The sequence below is a fragment of the Ambystoma mexicanum genome, chromosome 6q, assembly GCF_040938575.1.
Source record: "Ambystoma mexicanum isolate Mex_15411 chromosome 6q, UKY_AmexF1_1, whole genome shotgun sequence".
Taxonomy (NCBI): Eukaryota; Metazoa; Chordata; class Amphibia; order Caudata; family Ambystomatidae; genus Ambystoma; species Ambystoma mexicanum.
The window spans coordinates 1,111,030,929-1,111,055,129 of record NC_090937.1 but is presented as its reverse complement, the minus strand read 5'-3'; the positions used below and the strand labels follow the sequence as shown (position 1 = coordinate 1,111,055,129).

The following is a 24,201-nucleotide window of genomic DNA, read 5'->3' as shown; positions in this document are numbered from 1 at the left end:
CACGTGCTTACAGGCCGCGCAGCTGTCCTCTTTATGATCGAGGGGCAAGCAACGATTACAGAGCTTGTGTTTGTCCTTCCAAGTATATTTGCCCCTACAGCGTGGTCAAAACTTAAAAAGTGTCCTCTCCATAGCCGAGGCAATAAAAACTGGTGATAACAACCCCAAGGGAAAGATAGGGGAGAAAGAAAGACATTCTCGACGAGAAGGTAAAAGTTGGAAACCCCCACTCTCCCTACTGTATGTTGGCCGGCGAGGCCTGGCCACGTGTTCGGCAGCGCCGAAGGATCTCCTCCGTCTCTTCTCCTCCGTCGAAAACTTGCTCAGTGGAGAAACAGCTTCACAGCTAACGTCGAGGGGAGAGATCTTTTAACAATAAGTATATATTAAGGACCGAGGTTCGTAGTAATTGTTTAGCAATGTCTCTCTAGCAGCTCCGCGTAAGGAGACCATAAGCTGGGAGGAAAAAAACAATCTGAGGGACCTCGACGCGTGAGGGATTGTGGGTACAACGCACGTCACTATAGGGATAGTGTTAGACACGCCTTGTCGATGTCCCCTTTTCGACTACGAAAAACAAAATGCAATACTCCGCAGTGACCACTGGATATCGGACCTATGCACAGCATGTGATTCTAAGCAGATTAACAAACATCAGAAATGTAGTTAATTCTTGTTGGGTTGAGTAAAATGAGTATCCCGCCTGGTGGGGGTGTAAGTGACGCCACGCGTCATGTAATCGGTGTATGTTCATTTTGATCACTTCGGTGCAGCCACTATAGGGTGGTTCATTCGCTAGTGGGTTGCCAGCTTGTTTGTCAAGTGGAGGGTCTGCCCACATATTAAAATCCCCTCAAAGAATAACTTCCCCTTCGGCCTCAAGCATCACCTTTGGAACCATATACTGGGACGAAGCGAGACTGTTGGGTGCATAAATGGAGGCTAGTGTGATGGTAGTGTTGTCTAGACTACCTACTAGTACGATTGCTCTACCTCCCATATCCGACCAGGTTTTCTAACCTCGAATTTGAGTCCCTTTCGGATCAGGATGCCCACCCCTGCTTTCCGTAGGGTGCCTGAGCCCCAAAATTCAAGCCCAAACGAGGTGTAGAGAACCTTGCGTTCTTCCCCACGTATATATTTAGGCTCCTGGAGAAAGAGTATGTCAAGATTGGCTCTTTTGCAATCTCGGGAGACTAGTTATCTTTTTGTGGAAGAATTAAGACCATCGACGTTCAAAGTGCCAGTCTTGATGGATCCGGGCCCGTCAGCTATTGTGTCAACTGTCTGCGCCATGGTTTGTTTTTTTATTTGATACAGCGCAACCAAACCCTCAGGTAGCTGGGCGCAAGCATTACAAGGATACTTAAAAAGCTTAGTTACAGGGTAGATATGTACATACACAGAGTGGTAATCATAGTAGTTACTGCTACATATTTTTCAATTATACCAAAAAATACAATAGAGTACTGGTACAATAGAACATGTATAGCAGTCATTGTATAGAATAAACAGTCAAGGTGTGGGTACAGTGGGGGATCAATAGGAGGTGGAGAGGTCGGCAGGATTAGGCATCATTAGTCCATAACCAGGAGAGGACTTTACGTCTAAATCTGGAGTAGGGTTGGTCTGTTCTAATATCTCGAGGGAGTCCATTCCAGGATTGAGCAGCTATGACCAGGAAACTAGAGCCGCCAGCTGTGGTCTGTTTATTTCTGGGGACCTCTAGAGTGTAGGCTTTGGCAGATCTTATGGGTCGGTCAGAAATTTTCTTGTTTATCCGTTCTATGAGGTAGGGTGGTGCAGTGTTATTTAGGCTTTTGGATGTGAGAGTGTTTTGAGGAGAATCCTGTCCTTGATCTTGAGCCAGTGGATCTCTCTTCTAGATGCAGAGATGTGATCTCTGTTAGGAATATTTAGCGCTGCTCTCAGGGCATTATTTTGGAGTCTTTGCATTTTGTCAATAATGTACTTATTAGATCCTCCATATAATGTGTTGCAGTAATCCAGTCTAGATAATATGAGAGCATTGGCTAGGGTGATGAGGCTGGTTTTAGATAGAAATGGTCTGCAGGCTCGGATCAATTTACAGGTGTATGCTGTCGATGATGCTAGTGAGTTGACTTGCTTCTTGAGGTTAAGTGCAGAGTCATGGTAGAAGCCAAGGGTTTTAACTACCGGCATCACTTTGATGACATTGTTGTCGATATTAAATGAGGCATAGCTAGGGTTGAGTTTTTTGATGGCCGTCTCTGAACCTAAAATCAGTAGCTCCGTTTTTTTGTCGTTCAGACATAGTCCATGGGATGCCATCCATGCCTGAATGAGGAGGTATATCTTATTTACTAAGGCTGAATCCTACAGGAAATTGCCCGAAAGGGCAATGAGGATCTGGGGGTCATCTGCGTAGTTAGTGTAGGTGACACCCAATCTGTCCAACTTGTCGAACAAAGGCTTAGTAAAGATGTTATACATGGTGGGAGATACACATGATCCCTGAGGTAAGCCACAGGAGACTTGTATAGGATCAGCAGCTGCTAAAGGGGAGAATACTCTCATTGTACGGTTTGCTAGGAAGGATAGAACCCAGGTTATGGCATCACTTGAGAAATGGGCAGCTGACCTAAGGTGGTCACATAAGACTGCATGATCCACTAGATCAAAGGCTGCCGATCAGTCAAGGAGGAGTAGCATAGCCGATTTCCCATTGTCCTTCAACTTGTGAATTTGGGTCTTGGTAGATCAAGGCTGTTTCAGTGCCATGGAGGGGGCAGAAGCCAGACTGTTGTGAACCTAATAGGTTGTTGGCTTCTAAGTAGTCCTGTATTTGTAAGTAGGCTACTCTGTCGATGATTTTAAGAATGGGACTGTGGTGATAGGTCTATAATTAGTCGGAATAGAGGGGTCTAGAGTTTGTTTTTTGAGCAGTGGGAGCACCCAGGATTGTTTGAGGTTATTGGTACTAGATTTGTCTTGAAGGAGGCGTTGATAAGCTTCGAGATGAAGGGGGCTAGGTCTCTGGCTGCATCTTTTATAATTTGAGCTGGGCAGTTATCTCCTTTGCAGTTAGAGGGTTTAAGTGAGAGTATGAATTTTTCTGTTTCAATGATAGTTATTTTCTTGAAGCTAAAGAGAGGGGTAGTACTATCATGTTTGATTGGCTGTGGTTGCTGTTGAGGTAGGGGCTCCACAGGTTAAAGTAGAGAAGCTTTCTTTTTGGCTATTTTGATTTGGAGAGTGGTGATTTTATTTGATATAGCATTTTGTATGTCGGTACAACAAGGTTTGTTTTTGGGAGTGTTATCAACCTGTGGTATTGGTGATTCCATTTCACGAAGGATGGAAAATAGTTCCTTGGTGTCCGGTTTAGCCGTGGATATTTGGTCGTTAAATGTGTTCTTTTTAGTGCTAATTATTTCCTTCTTGTACATAGAGAGGTGTGTTAACTTTGCTTTGTTCTCCTCAGTAGGCGAGTGGCGCCACATTGATTGCAATTTTCTTTTTTGAGTCCTTAGTTCTTTCAATTGGGGTGTGAACCAGGCATTAAGATGAGATGTCTGTCTGCCTTTGCGGATTTTGACAGGAGCAATAGTGTCTAGTGCCTTGGTCATGGCACTATTAAAGACTTCCACTGGTAGGGTGGGGTCTGTATTATTAGCCAAGTTATTGAGAGCAGGGAGAACATAAGGTAAAAACCTTTCCGCAGTGATGTTCTTTTTGCTTCGAGTAGGGAGTGGAGGAACCATAACTATCGTTTTAGGGTGGATAAGGTCAAGAGAGGCAGTGAAGGTGATTAGATAGTGATCAGTCCAAGATTGCAGTGTAATATTAGTGATGGTGATTCTGCAATTCCGGTCAGCAACCCAATCTAAGGTCCTTCCTCCTTTGATATGTGTGGGGGTGGTAACTTTTTGTGCTAGCCCATAGTCCATCAGTACAGCAGCAACTGATTGGGCAGTCAGTACCGTCGTTAAAGCCAAGGTTAAAGTCTCCCAATAGCAAAATGTGCGCGTGGTCTTTAGTGTTGTTGGCTAGGATACAATTTAGGTTGTCGTCAAAGGAGCCTAGTGTTCCAGGCAGTCTGTAGACCACATGGATGGCGAGGGTATGGTTGTTGGATAGGTGAAATTTGGCTGCAAGTATCTCAAGGATTGGTATGATGGGGTGCTAGCAAGTCTGATAGGTTAGTTTTGTGGATAATAGCTAGACCACCACCTCTGGCATTAGGTCTGTCAGTTCTAAGTAACTGGTAACCATCCAGTATAGCAAGCATGAGGGTGGAGTCCACAGCCTCGTGGAGCCATGTTTCAGTTATGGCAAGCAGGTCCAGGTTCTCGTTAGTTAGGGTGTCAGAGATATCCGTGGCGTGAGCTACCATAGATATGGCATTGATAAGCGATCCAGAAAGGAGTAGGGGATTTATGGGTTTAGAAGTAGGAGGATGTTTAGCTGTGGGTAAGTTAGCTCTTCGTGGTTTAATTGGCATTGTGGCTGGGTGTGCAGAAGACAGATTATTGGAGTTGTGCTTCTATGTGCATTTATTAAATAGTTCAGTACATTGGACAGCCTTACGTATGGATCCTCTACTAGTATAGTTATAGGTTCGCAGATATAGGCTAGATGCAACAATCAAATGGCAGTACAGGTATGGGCTAAATGCAACAATCAAACAGCAGGGCAAATATGGGCTGTGTGATTATTAGCCATATATCGATCTGGTTGCAATTGGCGAGGGTTCCAATAGAACAACATGGGTACTGCGGTTGCTAGGACTGTGTTCAACATTAGGCAAACGCGACATTACCTAATAACTGTACATAGAATAATGCAATGCGTGCATATGAGCGGAAGGAACAAGTTACTTACCTGTAACTGTTGTTCTCCAGCATGGGTCTGGCATGGATTCACATGCTCATGAATATTCCCCGTCGTCAGGCTGGGAATCCTCGGTAAAGAAAAAACCAGTATCAGTTTTGTTTCTGATCTGTCTTTCGTAGTAATAACCAATCACTGGTCTCTGCGTCATACTGACCACAGCCAATGACTGCCCTCTACCTAAGCACCGCCTCTGGCAGCCATCTTCAGATTTGGAAGCACGTGAAGTGGCAGTATGACCAAGTGAAGAGCCGCAGAGGGGTAGGCGGGAGGGTTCGCATGTGAATCCATGCCAGACCCATGCTGGAGAACAACAGTTACAGGTAAGTAACTTGTTCCTTCTCCAGCATGGGGTCTGGCATGGATTCACATGCTCATGAATAAAGAATACATAGCAGTACGCACATGCACAACCACGGGAGGTGGCAAAGGCTCAACATTAAGCATCACATCAACTCAACATTAAGCATCTTACCTCCTCACCAGGCTCACCTCAGGCGAACAGGTTGCGCAGCACTGCTTGGCCGACCCTGGACTCCTCCCTGGAATCCCGGTCGACGCAGTAGAATTTCGTGAAGGTGTGCGTCGACCTCCACGTAGCAGCCCTGCATATGTCCAGCAGGGGCACACCAGATAGGAACGCCGTGGTAGCTGCGATCGCTCTGGTGGAATGGGCTCTCGGACGGCCAGGCAGCGGTCGGTTTGCCAACCGGTGACAGTACATGATACAGCCGGAGAGCCATCTGGAGATGGAAGCCTTCGAGAGAGCCTTCCCCTGATTGACAGGTCCAAAGTTCACAAAGAGTTGTGACGTCTTCCGACACCCCTTCGTGCGGTCCACGTAGAACTTCAGCGCTCTAGCTACATCCAGCGAGTGCAAAGTCCTCTCAGCCGGCGACGAAGGCGACGGGAAGAACACAGGTAACACCAAGGGTTCGTTGAGATGGAAGTCCGACGGTACCTTGGGCATGAAGGAGGGGTGCGTCCTGAGCACTACCCTCGTGTCGTGGAAAGTCAAGTACGGGGCCTTGCAGGAAAGGGCCTGGATCTCTCCCACTCGTCGTGCGGAGGTGATGGCCACAAGAAAAGCTGTTTTCCACGATAGAAACTTCAACGGGGCCGAGTGCAGAGGCTCGAACGGAGGTCCCATGAGCTTGGTCAGCACCACGTTGAGCTCCCACGCCGGGGCCGGAGCCTTCACCGGCGGGAACGATCTGAACAGTCCCTTCATGAACTCTTTCACCAGACGATGAGACCACAAGGACGTCCGCCCCGTGGTTCTGGTGTATCGGGAGATCGCAGCAAGATGAATCTTGATGGACGCGTGTGCCAAACCAGCTTTGGCCAGCGTCAGCAGGTACGGCAGTACTTGGGGAGCCGTAATCCGTAGAGGGTTAATCTTCTGTGCGTGGCACCAGACAGAGAACCTCTTCCATTTGTGTCCGTAGCATTTAAGAGTCGAGGACGCCCTGGCCTTTGCAAGAACCTCTCTGCAATCGGCCGGTATGTCGTATCCTCCAAACTCTAGCGCTGCAGGAGCCAGGCCTGCAAGTTCAGCGACTTCGGGTCGTGGTGGAGGATGGCGCCTCCTTCCCTGGAGAGTAGATCCGCGTCCGCCGGCAGCTTGATCGGCGGGGACGCTGACAAGTCCAGAAGGTCCGGGAACCATATCTGCCTCGGCCACGCAGGTGCGACGAGGATCATCCTGCACCGTGACCTCTTGAGCTGGTTGACGAGCCGGATTAGCAGAGGCAAGGGAGGGAACGCGTAGAGGAACAGGCCCTCCCAGGGGAACGAGAAAGCATCGCCCATGCTCCTCGTCTGGGGAAACCTGCTGGCGAACCTCCGGCACTTGGTGTTCGTCGCCGTCGCGAACAGGTCGATCTGGGGTGTGCCCCACCGTCGGAAGAGGCGATCCACCAGATCCTGCCGTAGTTCCCACTCGTGGCACGAGCGCAGCTCCCTGCTGAGTGAGTCGGCGATGGTGTTTTTTATCCCTGCCAGATGAAACGGCACCAGAAAAATCCCTTGGGCGACGGCCCAATGCCACAGGTCCTGCGCCTCCTTGGACAGCGCTGGGGACCTGGTTCCGCCCTGTTTCCTGATGTAAAACATGGTGGTGGTGTTGTCGGTGAAGATCCTCACCACCTTGCCCTTGAGGGACGGAAGGAAGGACCTGAGGGCCCAAAACACTGCACGGAGCTCCAGGACGTTGATATGCAGGGACTTCTCCGTCGGGAGCCAGAGTCCCCTCGCGTGCAGATTTTCGGTGTGCGCTCCCCACCCTTCCAGGGAGGCATCCGTGGTCACAGTCTCCTGGTGGGCTGGGGTCTGGAAGTCCATGCCCGCCGTCAGATGCGCGCGGGTGCCCCACCACCGTATCGCTCGTCGGAAACTCTCGTCGAGCTTGATCCTTTCCTCGAAGCTGCCCGTCGTCTGGATCCAGCGCGCATCCAGGAATTCTTGCAACGGGCGCATCCGGAGCCTGCACATGGGAATGAGGTAGATGCAGGAAGACATCATCCCGAGGAGGGACTTGATGGATCTCACTTTGGCCGCGTCGGCCACCAACATCCGTTGCACCTTGCCCAAGATGGTCCTGGTCCTCTCCTCCGACGGGGAGGCCAGAAGGGACACTGTCGAGCCTCGCTCCCAGAAACAGTGCGACTTGCGCGGGCACCAGGTGGGATTTGGCGTAGTTCACGGAGAATCCCAGGTCCGTGAGGAGTTGGACGGTCCTTGCCGTGTGGACCACGGCGAGCTCCTTCGTCTTGGCGCGGATGAGCCAGTCGTCCAGGTAGGGGTAGACGTGAATCCCCTCGCGGCGCAGCTGCGCCGCCACCGGTGCGAGGCACTTGGTGAATACCCTGGGTGCCGACCGTAGTCCGAAGGGAAGGGCTTTGAACTGGTAATGACGCCCTTGGACCACGAACCTGAGGAATTTTCGGTGCCCCTTTAGGATGGGAATGTGGAAGTAGGCATCCTCCAAATCCAACGACGATAGGAAGTCTCCTTCCTCCAGTTGACCCAGGACGTGCTGGAGGGTGACCATCCGGAACTTCTGCGCCTTGATGAACTTGTTCAGCCGTCGCAGGTCCAGGATGGGGCGCCATCCTCCCGTCTTCTTCTTCACGAGGAAGTATCGCGAGTAGACTCCGGAGCCCCGAAGCCTCTTTGGGACGAGTTCGATGGCGCCCTTTCTGAGCATCGCCTTTACCTCCAGGAGAAGTTGAGGGACGTGAAGTTCTTTCCTGGCCACGGGGGGGACGCGCGGGCACCTTCTTTGAAACTCGAGCGCGTGGCCCCGGGCCAGGGCATCCAGCACCCAACGGTCGGTGGAGATGGACTCCCACACGCTGACGAAGCCCGCCAGCCGGCCTCCCACCGGGGTGCTTCGGTGGGGGCCCGACCCCACGGCCGGTTCAATCCTGCTTGGACGCGGCCTTGCCGCCCTGACCTCCTTGGCGACGACGGCGGGGTCCGCTAGACTTGCCTCGTCCTCTGTAGGCCTCTTGCGACGACGAGCGGGCCGCTTGACGGTAGGAAGCGAAACCGCCGCCGGAACCTTTGGAGGCGCCCTTGCCTCCGCCGCTCCGAAAGGGCGTCCGTCGTTGCTGCAGGACTCCAAGGGCCCGGGCCGTCTCAGTATCCGCCTTGATGGCCTGAAGGGAATCGTCCACTGTCTTCCCAAACAGGTTGTTCCCGTCGAAGGGCATGTCCAGGACTCTGGTCTGGACGTCCTGCCGAAAGTCCGTAGCTTTGAGCCATCCACGACGTCGAAGGCAAACGCCGTTGCCCAGCTGGCGGAACCCAGTGTCGGCGATGTCCGTCGCCACGGTGATGGCGTGGTCCGAAGCCACTTCACCTTCCTGGAGGATCTCCAGGGCCTCCGCCCTCTTGTCGTCCGGCAGAAAATCCAGCAGGGGAGCTATCTTGTACCAGAGCTCCCTGTCGTAGCGGGCCACGATAGCCAAGGCGTTGGCCGCTTTAATCGTCGTCGCTGCCGACGAGATGACTCTACGTCCCATAGCATCCAATTTCTTTCCCTCGCCGTCCGGCGGGGAAGTCGATGTGGAGGCCGCACCCCCCCCCGCTTTCTTCCTGGCTGCCGCGGAGACGACGGAGTCCGGGGTAGGCTGCGCCCGGAGGCATAGGGGGGCCGTGTCCGGGACCCGGTACTTTTTCTCGTACCGGTCTCTTCTAGCTGGCGTAGTGGAAGGGTTCTTGAGGAGGGAAAGGCCCTCATCCCAAATGTCGTCCAACAGAGGCACTGCGAGGACCGTCTTCCTCTTGGCCTCGCGCCGCTGATAAAGGAAGCCTTCCTTTTTCTTCTCCTCAGGGCAGAGTTGGAAAAGCTCGGAAGCCCTGGAGATCATGGAGTGGAAAGATCCGATCTCGTCGGGCGGAGAAGCCCTGGTGGGGGGCGACGACGGAAAATCCTCGTCGTATGCCTCGTCGTCCGTACCCGTCGCTGCCGTGTCAGTCCCCGTATCATCCCCTCGGGTGGACGGGGAGGAGGGCTGGACGGGGCGCGACGGTTGAAAAGGAGGTGGAGGATGGATCCTTCTTTTCTTGGTAGGGGGAACACCAGAAGGTCCCGGTTCTGGATCCCCCGACGGGAGAGGTTCCTCCGTCGGTAACGGTAGCCTCGTCCTTATCTCGGAGCATAAGGACTGTATGGCCAACAAAATGGCCGCCGAGTTGTCTCGCGGCGCTGGCAGAGGGGAATCCGACGGGCGAGCAGGGGCCCCGTCGGTATCCTCGACGATGTCGTCGTCGTCGTCGTCACCCGCGTCGGGGTCCATTCCGACGGGCTGGCCTTGTTCCACGCCTAGGCCGTGGCTTAAGACCTCGATCAGCTCCTCTTCTGAGGTTGAGGCCGAATCTACGACGACGCCCTGCCCCCCCCTTCTTCTTCCCTACGGAGGGTTTCACGGGGGTCCTATCGATGGGCACAAAAGAAGACTCCCTCCGAGGAGGCAGGGAGATTCTGGGCCCTGAGGTCGCCACCACTGGCGCAGCCTCCACAGGCTGAGCCAGGGCCGCCGCGACCGTTTCGATAGAGGGCTTGGTCGGATGGATCAAGGCCTTCACCACCTTAGGTGCGCTCACCGCCTTATCCTTGAGGGAGGGGGCACTGCCACGCTCCTCCTCTGCCTTAGAGCTCGACCGGGGCCTCTCCAGGAGCTTCGCCGGGTGCTCGGCCTTCCTCTTACCCGACCCAGAGCGTTGGCTCGTGGTTGATGGTGCCGGGGAGGGTGCGCCCTGCCTGGCGCCCGTAGAGCCCGACCGTTCGGCGCTCCCGGTGCCAGCGGACTCGCAGTGCTTGGCCTTATGTTGGGCCCCCGTCGCCGGGGCGCCCTCAAAGGTCTTAGAAGACCGCTCGGATTTCTTCTTCTTCTCGCCAGACGGGCTCTTACCCTCCAGCCAGTTGGCGAGACGTTGATGACGGTCCTTCATGGTCCGTTCCGACATGTTGCCGCAAAACGCACAGTCCTTCTCCACGTGCGTTTTGTCCTCATGAAGGCAGTAAAGGCAGAAAGAGTGTTCGTCTTCCTTAAAGACGTTCTGCAGCTGGCATCCAGGGCAGACCCTGAACAGCTTTCCGGGCGTCGAGCTTCCCTTCTCCTGGGCCATCTCCGAGACCGGGCCTGAGAAGCTTCTGGAGTCCTCCGAAGTGTAGCTCGACGAAATCTTCACCCTTGAGGGGCACAGACGAATCCGACACGGGTCCCCGTTGATCGGATGTAGGATCGGTGGAGCTTGAGGCTCTTTTGACCGAAAGAATTGAAGTTTTTTGTGAAAAAGCGCGAAAAATAGCACTAACGCTCGAGAGCAATAGCACGAGGATCCCAAGACATGAACGTGCGGTAAAAATCTGAAGATGGCTGCCAGAGGCGGTGCTTAGGTAGAGGGCAGTCATTGGCTGTGGTCAGTATGACGCAGAGACCAGTGATTGGTTATTACTACGAAAGACAGATCAGAAACGAAACTGATACTGGTTTTTTCTTTACCGAGGATTCCCAGCCTGACGACGGGGAATATTCATGAGCATGTGAATCCATGCCAGACCCCATGCTGGAGAATGTAACTTACATAGTAGGAGTTCGCCAGAAGCTGCGGCAGATTATGAACGTTGCATTTTCCTTTGTGTGTCTTTGCGGGCGTAACGTAGCAGGTAAGCATGGGAGTATTAGATGAGGCAGCTGACCTAAGGTCACCCCGTAACCCCGCCCACCTTGGCTCCGCCCCGCGCATCGCCCATCACTCCTTTTCTATCACCAGGTCAAACACCCATTAGCAATAACAGAGGAACCTTATTAGAGGGGACGGCGGGCGGACGTATGGAGGAAAGTGGACAACGGACTAGGAGTAAGGTGGTCACTACGGTGAGTAACCTGGTAATACTCCTACGTCCCGTCCCCTTTCCTCCGTACTTGTGGGAGATTCCCCAAGCACTCCTTACAGGAACAACAGGTGGATGGAAATAGCCCTTACTGAAACAGGTTCTTCAGCACAGCCTGACCAAACTGAGCGTCAGCCCTTGAGCTCATGTCGAGACAATAATGCTTACAGAAAGCAGATGGGGAGGCCCAAGTAGCTGCCCTAGCGATGGACTCCCAGGGGACATTTCTGAAAAGCAACCGCAGCTGCCTTGCCCCGCACCAGGTGTGCATGGATACCCTTAGGAGGTTTCAGCCCTTGGACGGTGAAAGACTCCGTGATGCAGGCGGCGATCCACCTAGAAATAGTTGCCTTAAACACCGGCTTGCCCCGAGGGTTACCGAAGGTCCTAAAAAGTTTATAAGAACTCCTAAGCTTGGAAGTCCTGTCCAGATAGAACTTAAGAGCTCTTCGGACATCAAGACAGTGTAGAACCCTTTCAGGATCTGAGGCAGGGTTCGGAAAAAAGACCGGAAGGGAGATCTACCGATTCAGATGGAATTCGGTCACCACCTTCGGTAGAAAAGCCGGGTTTCTCCGAAGGACTACCTGGTCCTTGTGAAAGACCAAGAAAGGATGCTGCACCAACAATGCCTGGAGCTCACTCACTCTCCTTGCTGACCTAACGGCAACCAGACCTCGCCAGGACACTTTCCAAGACGAGTACTTTAGGTCCACCGTAGCCATTGGCTCAAAAGGTTTATGGCACAGCGCCGTCAGGACTACATTTAGGTCCCATGGCGGGTGCAGATTATGAACCGGAGGGTAGAGGCGTGTCAAGCCAGCAAAATGCCTCTTCACCACTGGGTTAGTTAGAGAATCAGAACACCGGTGTGTAGAAAGGTAAGCGGAAACCGCTGAGAGATAAGTCCTGCATGACAGAACATGAACCCCTGACTCTGCTAGGGAGGACACGAAGGACAGCACTGTGTCAATTGTGGCCACCCTCGGATCCAACTTCGTCTCCAATCCCCAATGACAGAACCTGACCATTTACTCTTGTATTGAGATCTGGTCGAGGGTTTCCTGGCTGCCTGGATAATGCGCATGTTATCCGCAGACAAACTCAGATGCTCTAAAGACTTGAACTCAGGCACCATGCCGCCAAGCTGAGCGTTTGTGGTGAGGGGTGCCACATCTGATGTTCCCCCTTGGTGAAGATCGGGAGTTACTGGTAAACTGATTGGCGGATACACCGACAGGTGTTGAAGTTCTGAGATCCAGAACCTGGCCGGCCACCACGGGGCTATGAGTAGAAGGGAACAGTTCGCCGAGTTCTTCAACTTCCAAATTGCACGGTGAACTAGAGGCAGAGGTGGGATAAGCTCTCATGTTGTGCCAAGGAATCTCGAGAGCTTCCCCCAGAGAGGGGGCTCCCAGCCCCCCTCTGGAGGTATACTGAGGAAGCTTCTTGTTCACCGCCGTAGCGAAGAGGTCCACCTCCGGTGTGCCCCAACGTGAGAAAATCCATGAGAGGACCTCTGCCTTCAATTCCCACTCGTAGCTGACCACTGTCCGCCGGCTGAGGGCATCCGCTGTGACATTCAGCTGGCCCGGGATGTGCACTGCAAGCAGCCAGACACCATGAAGCACGGCCCACTCCCAAATCTGGATGGACATGTCCACAGGGGGGGGGGGGGAGACTTTGTTCCCCCTTGCTTGTTTATGTAATACATTGACACCACATTGTCCGTTCTTATGCGGACCACCTTGTTGACAATGAGCGGTCTGACCGCACTGAGCGCTAGGAAGATCGCCAGAAGCTCCAAATGATTTATGTGCAGGAGCTTGTCCTGAGGCGACCAGAGGTCCGAGACCTGAAGAAGATCTAACGTCGCACCCCACCCTAGAAGGGAGGAGTCTGTCGTGATTGTCACCATGGGGACCGGGTCCTGAAACCACGCGCCCCCAGCCAGATTGCTGAGAGATGACCACAAGTCCAGGTCCACTCTCATGGAATCCGGAATCATTATCCGCATGGAATCCGGATCCACTGCCTGACGCCATGAACTCCGAAGAGCCATCTGGGTCCGTCTCATTTTGAGACTAGCAAGAGGAAGAGCCAGTACACAAAAGGCCATGAGACCCAGAAGCCTCTGGAACCACCAGGCTGACGTGCTCTCTGACTGCGCAAACATCTGACACGTGGCTAACAGATCCGCCATTCTGTCCTCGGTCTGATACACTCTGCAGTCAATCGTGTTCCAACGAAAACCCAGGAAGATCAGGTCCTGTGAGACCGTCATGGAGGATTTCCGCCAGTTCACCGACAGCCCAAGATGGAACAGGAGATGAAGGAGAGACTGGAGGTTGCCCGCTGCTGCCAGCGGACAAGGGCTGCGTAAAAGCCAGTCGTACAAATAAAGATACACATGGATACCCTGGAGACGAAGATAGGCCGCAATCACTGACATCATCTTCGTGAAGACACACGGTGCCGAGCTGAGGCCAAAAGGAAGCACCCGAAACTGGAAGTGCTCCTCTCACAAAGAGAAGCAGATATATCTCCTGTGTGGATTCTAAATCAGGATATGCATATACCCATCCTGAAGATCCACAACGCTGAGCCAATCGCCCATCTGTAAGGAGGAGCGTATCTGGCTGGGCGTGATCATCTTGAATTTCTCTTGGGGTAGGAAAAGATTGAACTGGGATAAGGTCTAGGATGGTGCGCAGGCCAGCCTTGTTGGGTTTGGGCACCGTAAACAGCCGGGAGCAGAAGCCCTCCCCTCGCTCCCCAAGGGGAACGGGTTCCACAGCTCTGAGGTCCAGAACTTTCTGAACTTCGGCCTTGGGGAGGGTGAGCCCGACAGCTGAAAAGGAGGGTTGAGGGGTGGGGTAGAGGGTAAAGGTAAGCGGAAGCCCGCTCAAGCGACTGACAAGACCCATCTGTCTTCTGTGATGGTCTGCCACGCCTCCCAATGAGACTCAATGCGTCCTCCCACCGGGGTCTCCTGCGAGCGCGGAAAACCCTCATTTGGCAGGTTTATCGGTGGCGGTGCCACCTGAACCTGATGAGGAGGCTGAGGAGCGGCAGAAAAAGCGTGTGCGTTGTTGTCTACGGCAGTTATTCCACGCAGGAGTATCCACTCTGCAAGATTTGCTGTCGAGCAAGCCCCTAAAACCAGAGGAAGGTCGACTTTGCTAAAACGGTCTCTGGGATTTGAAAGGAGCTTTGACCAGAACAGACAATGATTTAGCCGTCCGAGTGCTATCCTTGGGTCTTGGTGAGCTCTACAGTAGTAGTATGAAAAAGCTCCTTACCATCGAATGGAAGGTCCAACACCTTGTCTTGCACTTCCTTAGAAAATTTAGTGGCATGTAGCCACGCCTGCCGTGAGGTATCAACCCCAAGCATCAGGCCCCGAGTCGAGGTGTCTACGTGATGAGCCGCAGCCTCCAGGAGATCCTGGGCCAAGACCCTGGCATCGGAAAGGCCACCTCTGAAATCTTCCAACTTCTCGATCGGGATGTGCTCCTCAAACTCGGACAGACCTTTCCACATCCGCATGTTACCTCCCGCCAATATCAACTCGGCGTTGGCCTGCCTGAGCTGCAAGGCTGAATTGGCAAACATTTTCCTCCCTAGGGAGTCCAGGAGCTTGTCCTCCTTTCCCCAAGACCTGAGTAGCCGTCGTGGAAGAGGATGCTGCAGGTCTGGATTGCAACATAGCCTCAGCCATCACTGTGGAGGAGGGAAGCGTACAAGACGACAGGGCCACCTCTTCCGAAGAATGCAGCCTGTACCTCGCGTCAATCTTATTATTGACAAAAAGTCCTGAGTGTGGCTTTTCCCAGACTCTTTGGACCTCGGCCAGAACGTCCTTCTGCAGGAACAGGCCGGTATGCTCCAAGGGAGACAGGGTGAACGCCCCAGATGGCACGCCCTCGTGCGGAGCGGGTGCCTAGGGCACCGGAACATCTAAGAAACTCATGTCCAGTACCCAGTCATGAAAGGCTCTGATAGAGCGGGGAAGGTCCTCATTGTCCTCATCGTCTTGAGGGTCATCTGACAGGTCAGGATCCTGCTGAGCCGTGTCAGGCACTGCCTTGTCCACTGGGGACAATGAAGCACAGGCGGAAGAGCCGGAGGAGGCACCACGGGCAAGGGAGGCACCGGAGGAACGGGTGGAGCCGGAGGCGCAGGTGGACATATCTCCTTGAAAAGCCCTTTGAAATATTCCCTCATGGGGTCGGTGTGCATAAGCGCTTGAAATGTACCGAAAAAGGCGTCCTCAGGAAATTGCTTCGGAACCTGAGGAGGCCTCTCATGAGGTGGACAAATCCAGGGACATAACGAGGAAGGGTGCCACACCAGCCCCTCCACCGACGTATCCACATAAATCAAAGGAGCCGCCCCGCAGGCAACAAAACATTGTGCGGAAGAGGCATCCGGACGTTCTAATCATAAACCGGTCGGTAAGGATGCGCACAAGGGAGCTTAGGTGCACCCAAGGTACCAAGCCCTACACCAGAGGCCGATGGCGTAGTTGTCGGGGTAGCACCTAAAATGGCCGCCGTGGTCGTGGCGGGAACGGGCGCCATTTTGTCCTCATCTGAGGGGAACTGCGGCGCGTGAGGAAGTGAGGCAGGGGTCCCCGTCGATGGATCAGGGGTCTTAATCTTAGCCTTAACATAAGGAACGTCAGCCGAGCCGGTACTATGAGGCCTGGAATGTTTTTATGACATACCAACCGCCAACTGAGCCTTCGAAGGAAGGACCTCGGCACTGCCGGTAAAAGAAGAACTTTGCTTCTTTGCCCCCTCAACAGATCTGGTATCACCACAAGAGCGGGAACGGTGAGCAACCGCTTTCACCGACAAAGCCTTGTCCGGCCTCTCAGAACTTTTGGTAGCTTTAGCCTCTGAACGAGGGACCTCAGACCCAGGCCCGGTAACAGCCTTATCTGCACGGGCCTCGAACATCCGTTCGGTAACAACCAGCCCAGCCAAGGCCTCGGGGCTCACCCCGGTCTTGATTTTGAGGGAAGCCGACAGAGGCCTCAGAGCGAGCTCCGGTTCCTCATGATTCAGTAGAACTGGGTCTACAACCAGCCCCCACAGGAGGGGCCTCGGAGCGTACTCCGGTGTTCATAGGCCCCTTACGGAGACCCTTGGAGAAAACTCTGGTAGAATTATTAGGCCCAACGGGCACCTCAGGGCGAACCCCGGTGACAGAGCGATCAACGCCCCTCCCGGACCGAGAGGAACCCGGAAAGGTATCCCCGGCCGGGGTGCTCTGAAAAGTAAAGAACTTACCGGGCATTTCTTCTCCTCGTCGATGAACGCCTGAAAATGCGAAGGAGGAGTTTGTCGGAACAACGTTGAAGTGCCCAGACCGAAAGGGAGTCATAGTAAAAACAGGAGTCCCAACGGTGTTCCGGACCCAAACACTCTAAACAAAGAGGATGGGGATCCGCCCTCGTGAAGCGACGGTGACACGAACAATCTGGAAAGTCTAATTTGAAAGACATAGACAGACTAGTAAACAAACGCTAGCGAGAGCCAGAGAGGAAAAAAGGGAAGAAAGTACGTCCAGCCCCAATCGAGCGGAGAAAAGGACTGATGGGCGATGCACGGGGCGGAGCCAAGGTGGCCGGGGTTACGGCCGCGTGCCGGGCCCCGCGCAGGAAAGAGGGACACATTTTTGAAAAAAATTTGGATGCTTTTTAAAATGTGCTCCGGTCCCGTCCCACAGGACGGAGAGATGTCCCACAAGTATGGAGGAAAGAGGACGGGACGTAGGAGTAAATTCATTCTGGAATCCTCTGAGATTACTCAGGCAAATTAGGTGTGCCATACTCCAAGCAAAAAAGACCTATCTGCCTCTTAACCCTTTACCACAAAAATTGACCCCAAGGTCTTTAAGAGGTCTGGCCTCTGTAAAGATTTGAACAACTTTGAAAAATCCTTCAAAGATAAGGACGTCGATGGAGTTGAGTTTTGAGGGCAACAGAGGCCTCGACAGACCAGGTGTCTGCTCCTCCATGAGCTGAGTAAGATTTTGGCTTCACTCGATGAGGAGACAAAACCTCCTTCAAAGGAAGTCGAGGAGACCTCTTGCCCAGGGCCTTTCGTGAGCGAGTAGCGGTCTCTTAAGACACCCTGCCAGCCTTCGGAGCAGTAGGGTCCGTAGCCTTTTTAAACACCTCCAGCATCTGGAGACAAAAATGATCCCAGTCAGCTAGAGATGTAGACTTGTTGGGAAAGCTTACCCACTTTTTGTCAGGTGGGGAGTCTGTCGAACACCATTGTGAGCGATGGCGAAATTTCTTCAATTTCTTTTATGTGACTAATGACGAGATCTAGACCTTGAGCGCTTCTTTTTAGAGCACTTTCACACGGTGGAAATCTCCCCAGATTCATCAAAATACCTCGTTTTGGAAGGTTGAAGGAGTTCTAGGAAGAGGCCTGCCTGCCGCAAGCTTTCCCTTCCTCTCCCTCAATCCTTCACCGTCATCAACCGACAGGAACCGCAGCCAACGATATGGTCAACTCCCAAACACCAAAAGGCAGATCCGATGTGGATCCATAATGGACATTTTAGCTCCACAATCAGAACACCTTTTGAAACTAGTTTTCGGTGTAGTAAATAGCACCGAATAATAGTGCATTATGGAATGCCAGCCACACACTTGGGGGAAGTTGGAATAAATAATGCATATTTGTTTACCCAAATTTAACTGTTTAGTTACATTTTTAGACAGTAGATTTGGTTAGTCTGTTTGGTGTGCTCAATCCAATTGAGGGGATGCGGGGGGGTTTGGGGAGGGTCTTACATGGACTAGTAGTAGAGCAGAGTGCTCCTTATTGGAAAAAGCAAGAACACATTTTACTTGTGTAACCTAATGCTCAGAACATAGTGCTTCTGAGTATTTAGGCTACTGCTTGGACTAAGGCTAGTTTAGCAGCAGGCTACTCCCTTCCTTTTGGTCTCCTTTAGATGAACGGCCCAACAGAGTTTACCAGGACCCGACCATCTAATGGGCCAGCTCAGTTCTCCCTGACAGAGAGAGTGGTAGCTTATCGTGAGGAGTGGTATACTTGTTGTGACCTGTCCACCCGTGTGTAATAGGTTTGACTTTGGTGGGTGATAGCCACAAAAAAGTTTGAAGTAGTTGCCTTCCTTGCGGTGGAGTAGTGGCTACAGTGTTGTCAGTCAAGACCAGCACTGTCGTACTCGTCTGAGGAGAGAAGGCAACCGGGGTCATTGCTCTCAAATCCAGCAAATTGAAGTACTCCTGGCACCCTGATGGGGATCGCAAGCAGCTCACCATAAGGACTTTACAGTGTGCGTCCTAGCCTTTCAAGCATGCATCCGTGAACGTGAGGTACCAGGGTGCAGTGTTTTCTGGAGGGCAAAAAGAAAAAGGAAAGCAGTATCCCTGTTGGATGACCTATACGGCCCAGGCAAAGTGGTATTCATCATTTTCTTTGCATGTAGGAAGATCCTACCTAATACAGGGGATAGGCTTGGTGCTGCGGAAAGCACAGTGGAGGTGAAATCAACTCCTCTGGGCATGCCCGTGCCCCTAGCCCTGTAGGTATGACACTGTCCTTGTCTGCCCAAGATGGCTTGGCCACTGCCCCTTTGGGCATAGGTGTCCAATAGGAGAAAGCCCCTGCCCATAGGTTTGCCAGATGCTGTCGCTGGACTGCTAGACTCAGTGAGTTTATGGTAGCCTTTGAGGCCTGAAACTTCCACAAGGAACCGTAAGCCTTGGTGCCAAACCGGGTCATGTCGAGAACTTCCCTCGAACATCTGGGGTCAGGAGAACCTATGCAAGACTGCTTGTACCCATCATTCTCGCCATACAACCTGCTGTGTCCAGACGTGACTTCCCTGCCATCCCTAATCAGCCTCAAAACCATCATGGATCTCCCCTTCAATGATGTTCTCTGCAGCCTCAGTCATGATGAACCAGAAACCAAAGGTTAACTTGGCCAAGGCACAGGCAAAATTCATACACTAGATATCCAGCAGGCTTTAAGAGCTGAAAAGCAGCTTTCCCCTTGCATCTAACCTCTTGTTCTCCTGGTAAGGGGGCAATGACAGAAAAGACGTGGTCTTAAGGTCTACCGTAGCACCCTGGACCAAACATTCCAATGATGGATGGGTGAAAAGGAACAGTGTCCAAAGGTGCTGGCCTGTGCTTCTTTGCCAGGTTCCAGTCAGTAAGAACGGATGCCGGCTTGGCCCAGAGTTCAAGAACTAGCCCCTCTACTGCCCGATTGAAAGGTAATAGCGTCTCCTTCTTTGGGCCCGCATCCAGGATGTCTTATCTCAAATACTGTATTTTCGTCCAAGAAGGCCCAGACAACCCCAAGGTGTCGACCACCTTGACCATCAGGCACTGCAAACCAGCCTGTGGCTTACCCAGGGTAGCAGCAGTCAGCATGCTAATCCCTACCAAGGTATCCAGGCCACTTGCCTCTGTTCGCAATGTTTCCTATAAAACTCCTCCAGCAAGTGCCTCAACCCGCTTGGATGAGCGGTTCTAGTCTGAAGGAGACAGTATCCCCTTCCTCATCATAATTGTCCTCCAAATGGGACACGTTTGCTCTTCTGGGGAGCGGGACAAAATCCATCAAAACTCTGGAGTCCTCGCTGGAGTCTGTGGCGCTGTGCGGGAAAGGACTGAGGCCAGAAGAGTCTTAAGACTTCATCGTGTGACCCTTTAGCGGGACCTGGTCACGTCTACTCACTGAATACTTGTCGGCTTGTCTGAGCCCAGTGGGATCCGTCAGCTTGCCCGCTGCAGTCTGGGCCGAGCCCACAAGTGCCAAGGGCATCTGGTCAAAACTCGCTGGCACCTTTGCAAAGATGTCAAGCATCCTCTGCCTCAAGGCCTCCTAGACCTCTAGAGTACAGGATTGGGAAAAGTACCTGCTGAGCCAGGTCCTCCGGGAACTCTGTGGCAGGTTGCCTCCTCTTAAACAACAAAAACTCGTGCTTTGAAGAACCGTCTGGAGATCTGGAGCTTTTGCAAGGCTTTTTACTGTCCTTTCAGACAGAGGACAGTTCCTCCGTAGAGAAAGGTGAAGACGTTCCAGAAGCACTTTTGGGTGCATTCATTGACATGATGCGCAGTCCTATATGTGGTGCCCTTCCCAGACAGTAAAGACATGTGCTGTGGAATTCGAAGGAAGAAGAGTCCGAGTTTTTTAAATCATAAGCAGATAATGGGGAATGGATGACATGACAGAAAGCGGTTACCCCGTATACTGAAGGGAATGCAGAAAAGAACGGTGCTCAGCTCAGGCATTAACGATACAGGGACTCCTGTGATAACAAGTGAGAAGAGCCGTTTAAAAACTATGAGTGGCTTTACACAAATGTGTATAGCACACCCGCTCCTCAGAATTACAACTGACTTTTTCAAAATCAAAACATTGATAAGTTTAAAAAAATTACAATAACATAAGGACAATGCATTACATCACACAACATTGTGTCACCAACAGTGCAGTCACATAAGGTCCTACTAAAATATCTGCTCCCCTTCGCCCCCCAAGTGGACCTTATGATTCATCTCAAGACCAAGTGGTAGAAGGAGTAAATAAGCCAAAAGAGTTTGCCATTGATCGTGTTCACTTCGATCCGACAGCCCAACCTTGAACATTTTGTTAACGAGTTACATGATCTCCTTGCAGATGGAATAGATTCAGGGAAAGGTCAGCAAAATGGAGAGGAAGGAAAAGTGAAGCAGCGAGGAGGAAGGTGCAGGCTTACATGGGAGAAATACCCATTCAGCAAAAAGGGAAAACAAATTCATGAAAATAGATAGCTCATCAAAAACCAGCCCTCTTGGCAGGTTTGTCAGAACACGCAATCAGACATTCTGAGATGGAATCATCTTATGAAGGATACAGCTCAATTTTAAGATAATTTTGTCTGGGCACCTCAAAAAAATAAGCATATTACCCCAGATATTAAAAACTTTTTCTACATAGATTTCGGGGCTGAGCTCTATGAAGGAGGTACTGGTCAAAGATTAAAAACTGGGAGATTAAGGAATATGAGTCATACACATGTGAAATAAATGGAACACAACCTATTTAACATACCTGCATAAATTGGAAGGATGCTTCAAAGTCTTCAACGGGATACATTTTCACACGGAAGAACTTCATTCCCATAATCAAGCTAATGATGCTTTGCACAACGTGAGGACTTTGTTCCTTTTGACGAAGTTCTTTTAGCTCAGTCACAAACTTCTTCCGAACTGACTGGAACCTAAATCATGCAATGGATTGAGGTTATTTTTTTTAAACCTTTAAATGACTTGCTTTTTACTGCATATACTACAAAACTTAACTCCACATGAGGGAGTATGCAGAACAACAACCCCGGACATAGGGGCGGTGGAATTATCGCCTGGCAAAAGCCATGGGCCCTGGTTAACAGACCAGGAGACAATGCCCGCCCATAAGCTAGTAGCTCCGACATGCTTACTGAGGTCTGCCAATAGATTACTCGTGAAATGGCGCAGTTGCAGTTTTTCAAGTTAAAACTAAAAATCAAAATGGCAACCATTTAAAATGGATAAGAGCAAGGAAACAGTGCAGCAGGGATAGCTGGCAAGTGTGGTGGTCTGGTCAGGCAAAATTGAGATAAGATATTCAGGGAAATGGGACTGTGGATTGGGACAGTTTGGGGGGGGCAAGACGGACAACTGACAAGAGACTGGGCACAAAAGGGAAGATCATTGCATTCTATGTCAGGGGCCTCAGAGTGTAGGTGTTATTGTGTGGTAAAACACACATTCTGGGCTCCCTGGTGGCTGGAAGGCCACCTTGCATCACTTCTCTGCTAGTAATTGTGCCTAAATTCTATTGAGAAATGTTTAATTCAGACACTTCGTGCATGAAGTACAATGGTTCTATGCCAAACATGTGGCCCGTCAGGTCTACTATGGAGTCCTTTTAATGTTTCCTAAAAAGAGGAAAAAGCCATTTGCTTCAAATCGCTCAATATCGTAAGCGTTAAGAAAAGGGCCCAAAAGCAAATTATACAAAAGTAACATTTTAACAGCAACATTCCGTCAATGCAGCCTAGCAAAAATAAGATTTTGATCATGGAAAATAACTAAGAGCAAATTGGTAACTAAGAAAATATAACAGACTTACTTTGACTGAGCAAGCACACCTATGACTTCTGCATATAAATCTGCAATTATGTGAACGTTCCCAGTGTTGGTTCCGGAATACCTACATAAACCACAAATGAGGAAAAAACATTAAAACGCTTTTTGAAAAAAATCTTTCATTATTTGTTACATTTGACATCGTTAGCGGACAACCAAATCCCAATATGTTCTAGCTGTAAAAAGGGACACACTGGTGAAAACAGCATTGTTTTAGATCTGCCATCTGTAAAGGCTTACAGCTAATGCAAGCAGTATTGGCTTTGTTGAGGGATTCACAAAGTTAATATCAGATAAATAACATGTACAAGGGCACACATTGCTTCACCAACTGAATGGCAGACAACTGTGTAATGTGAAGCTTCCATCTATAGATTTATTACCAGGCACTTGTGTATATGAGGCCCAGCAGCCAAGCTTCCATTAGAAGATGTCCCTCTACTACAAAACACCTGACAGCAGTTATTCCTCAATGCACTCTTCCACTGACATTTAAACTACACGGACAAGGTGGTCAGTAATATTGTCATATCTATGATAAAACTTTTTGACCTTTGTCAACCCCAAAACGTTTTGCTTTGACTAGGTAACTATGAGACCTTGTCCATAGGCGAAGAGGAATCCCCCCCACACCCCCATTTTAGTCTTTTACTCTTCATGGGTGATCTTTTTATGCCTCTCCATAGTTTATGGTTGAAGTTATGGTTTCCTACAACTTTCAGCCTTAGGCTGGGATGCCCCTTTGGGCTCCCCTGTAAATTTCTCTTTCATGTACTGTGGTGAACTACAGTTCGAAAGTAGTAAAGAGGGATCACCATCCCCTTTCACATTTTATATAGTGAGCGAGCAAACCCCATCTTATGTGGAGTGCTGGGGGGATTAAACGTATCACCTTTCTTACTTACCTGGTAACATTTTTTTACAATTGCGAGTTTACAGGAATGGCTGGTGACCATGGTTTTACCTTTATGGCTTTTAGACTATTACTTGTAGACTGTTAATTCAGCCTCAATAATGCACAGAAGGGCCACCATTTTGCCAAAATGGTGGGCTCCTTTTTTTTGCTCTTTCTTGTGTGCTTGCGGTTTCAGAGGTCTTCCCTTGCCATTCTAGGCGGGAATGATCTCGGTGGAAATTTGGATTTTTGGCGGGAATTCTTTGGATTCCATGCCCAGGCTGTAGTGTGTCTGGAAAGGCAGAAAGCGAGGGAGGCGTCCAAAACTCTGCAGAACTTTGTCTTCCACCTTGCCTGAAATGAAACAACTGCCAGTGGGGGGCTGGTTGTCCTGATTGGACAGCCAGACTGCCTCTTTCTGTAAAATTCAGGGAGAGATTGCAGAAGTTGTGCTGTTCTGGTTAAATGCTCCGAACTTGGAAGCTCCTGACAAATCAACCACTGTACCTGAATGCGAAGCGGAAGATGATGGAAATGCAGCCGAGACAATTTCCAGCAACCAGAGAGCCTGCTGTGTAACCAGCGCCTGCTGTAGCCTTTCCTTCCAATCGACCTGGGGGTCCCAAAAAACGACCCAGAGCCTGGCAAGATCCACTGGACTCAAAGGACCTACATTTTGAGCCATGCCACGTTGTGCTGCGACCTTGCGAGGCTGCGATACCCCAATACCATGTGACCTTGAGCCATCGGGTGGTGCACGGTCTTCCGAATCTAGCTGAAACCTTGGTGGCATCCTGCTGGACCTCCAGGTTTGAGTCCTTGAAGAGCCCTCACCAGAGT

The 24,201-nt window shown here is 51.1% G+C and overlaps 1 protein-coding gene across 6 annotated transcripts in view; it reads right to left on the bottom strand.

The window, feature by feature from the left end:
* Positions 1 to 24,201, bottom strand: part of FRYL (FRY like transcription coactivator) — a 3,055,992-nt gene that overhangs the window by 2,619,149 nt on the left and 412,642 nt on the right. For all 6 annotated transcript variants that reach the window (XM_069631694.1, XM_069631695.1, XM_069631691.1 and 3 more), the window contains 2 exons: positions 22,450 to 22,530; positions 21,388 to 21,556 (listed from right to left, as the gene is read on the bottom strand). In XM_069631694.1, the coding sequence (XP_069487795.1) occupies positions 21,388 to 21,556; positions 22,450 to 22,530 (250 nt within the window). The remainder of the gene's footprint in view (positions 1 to 21,387; positions 21,557 to 22,449; positions 22,531 to 24,201) is intronic.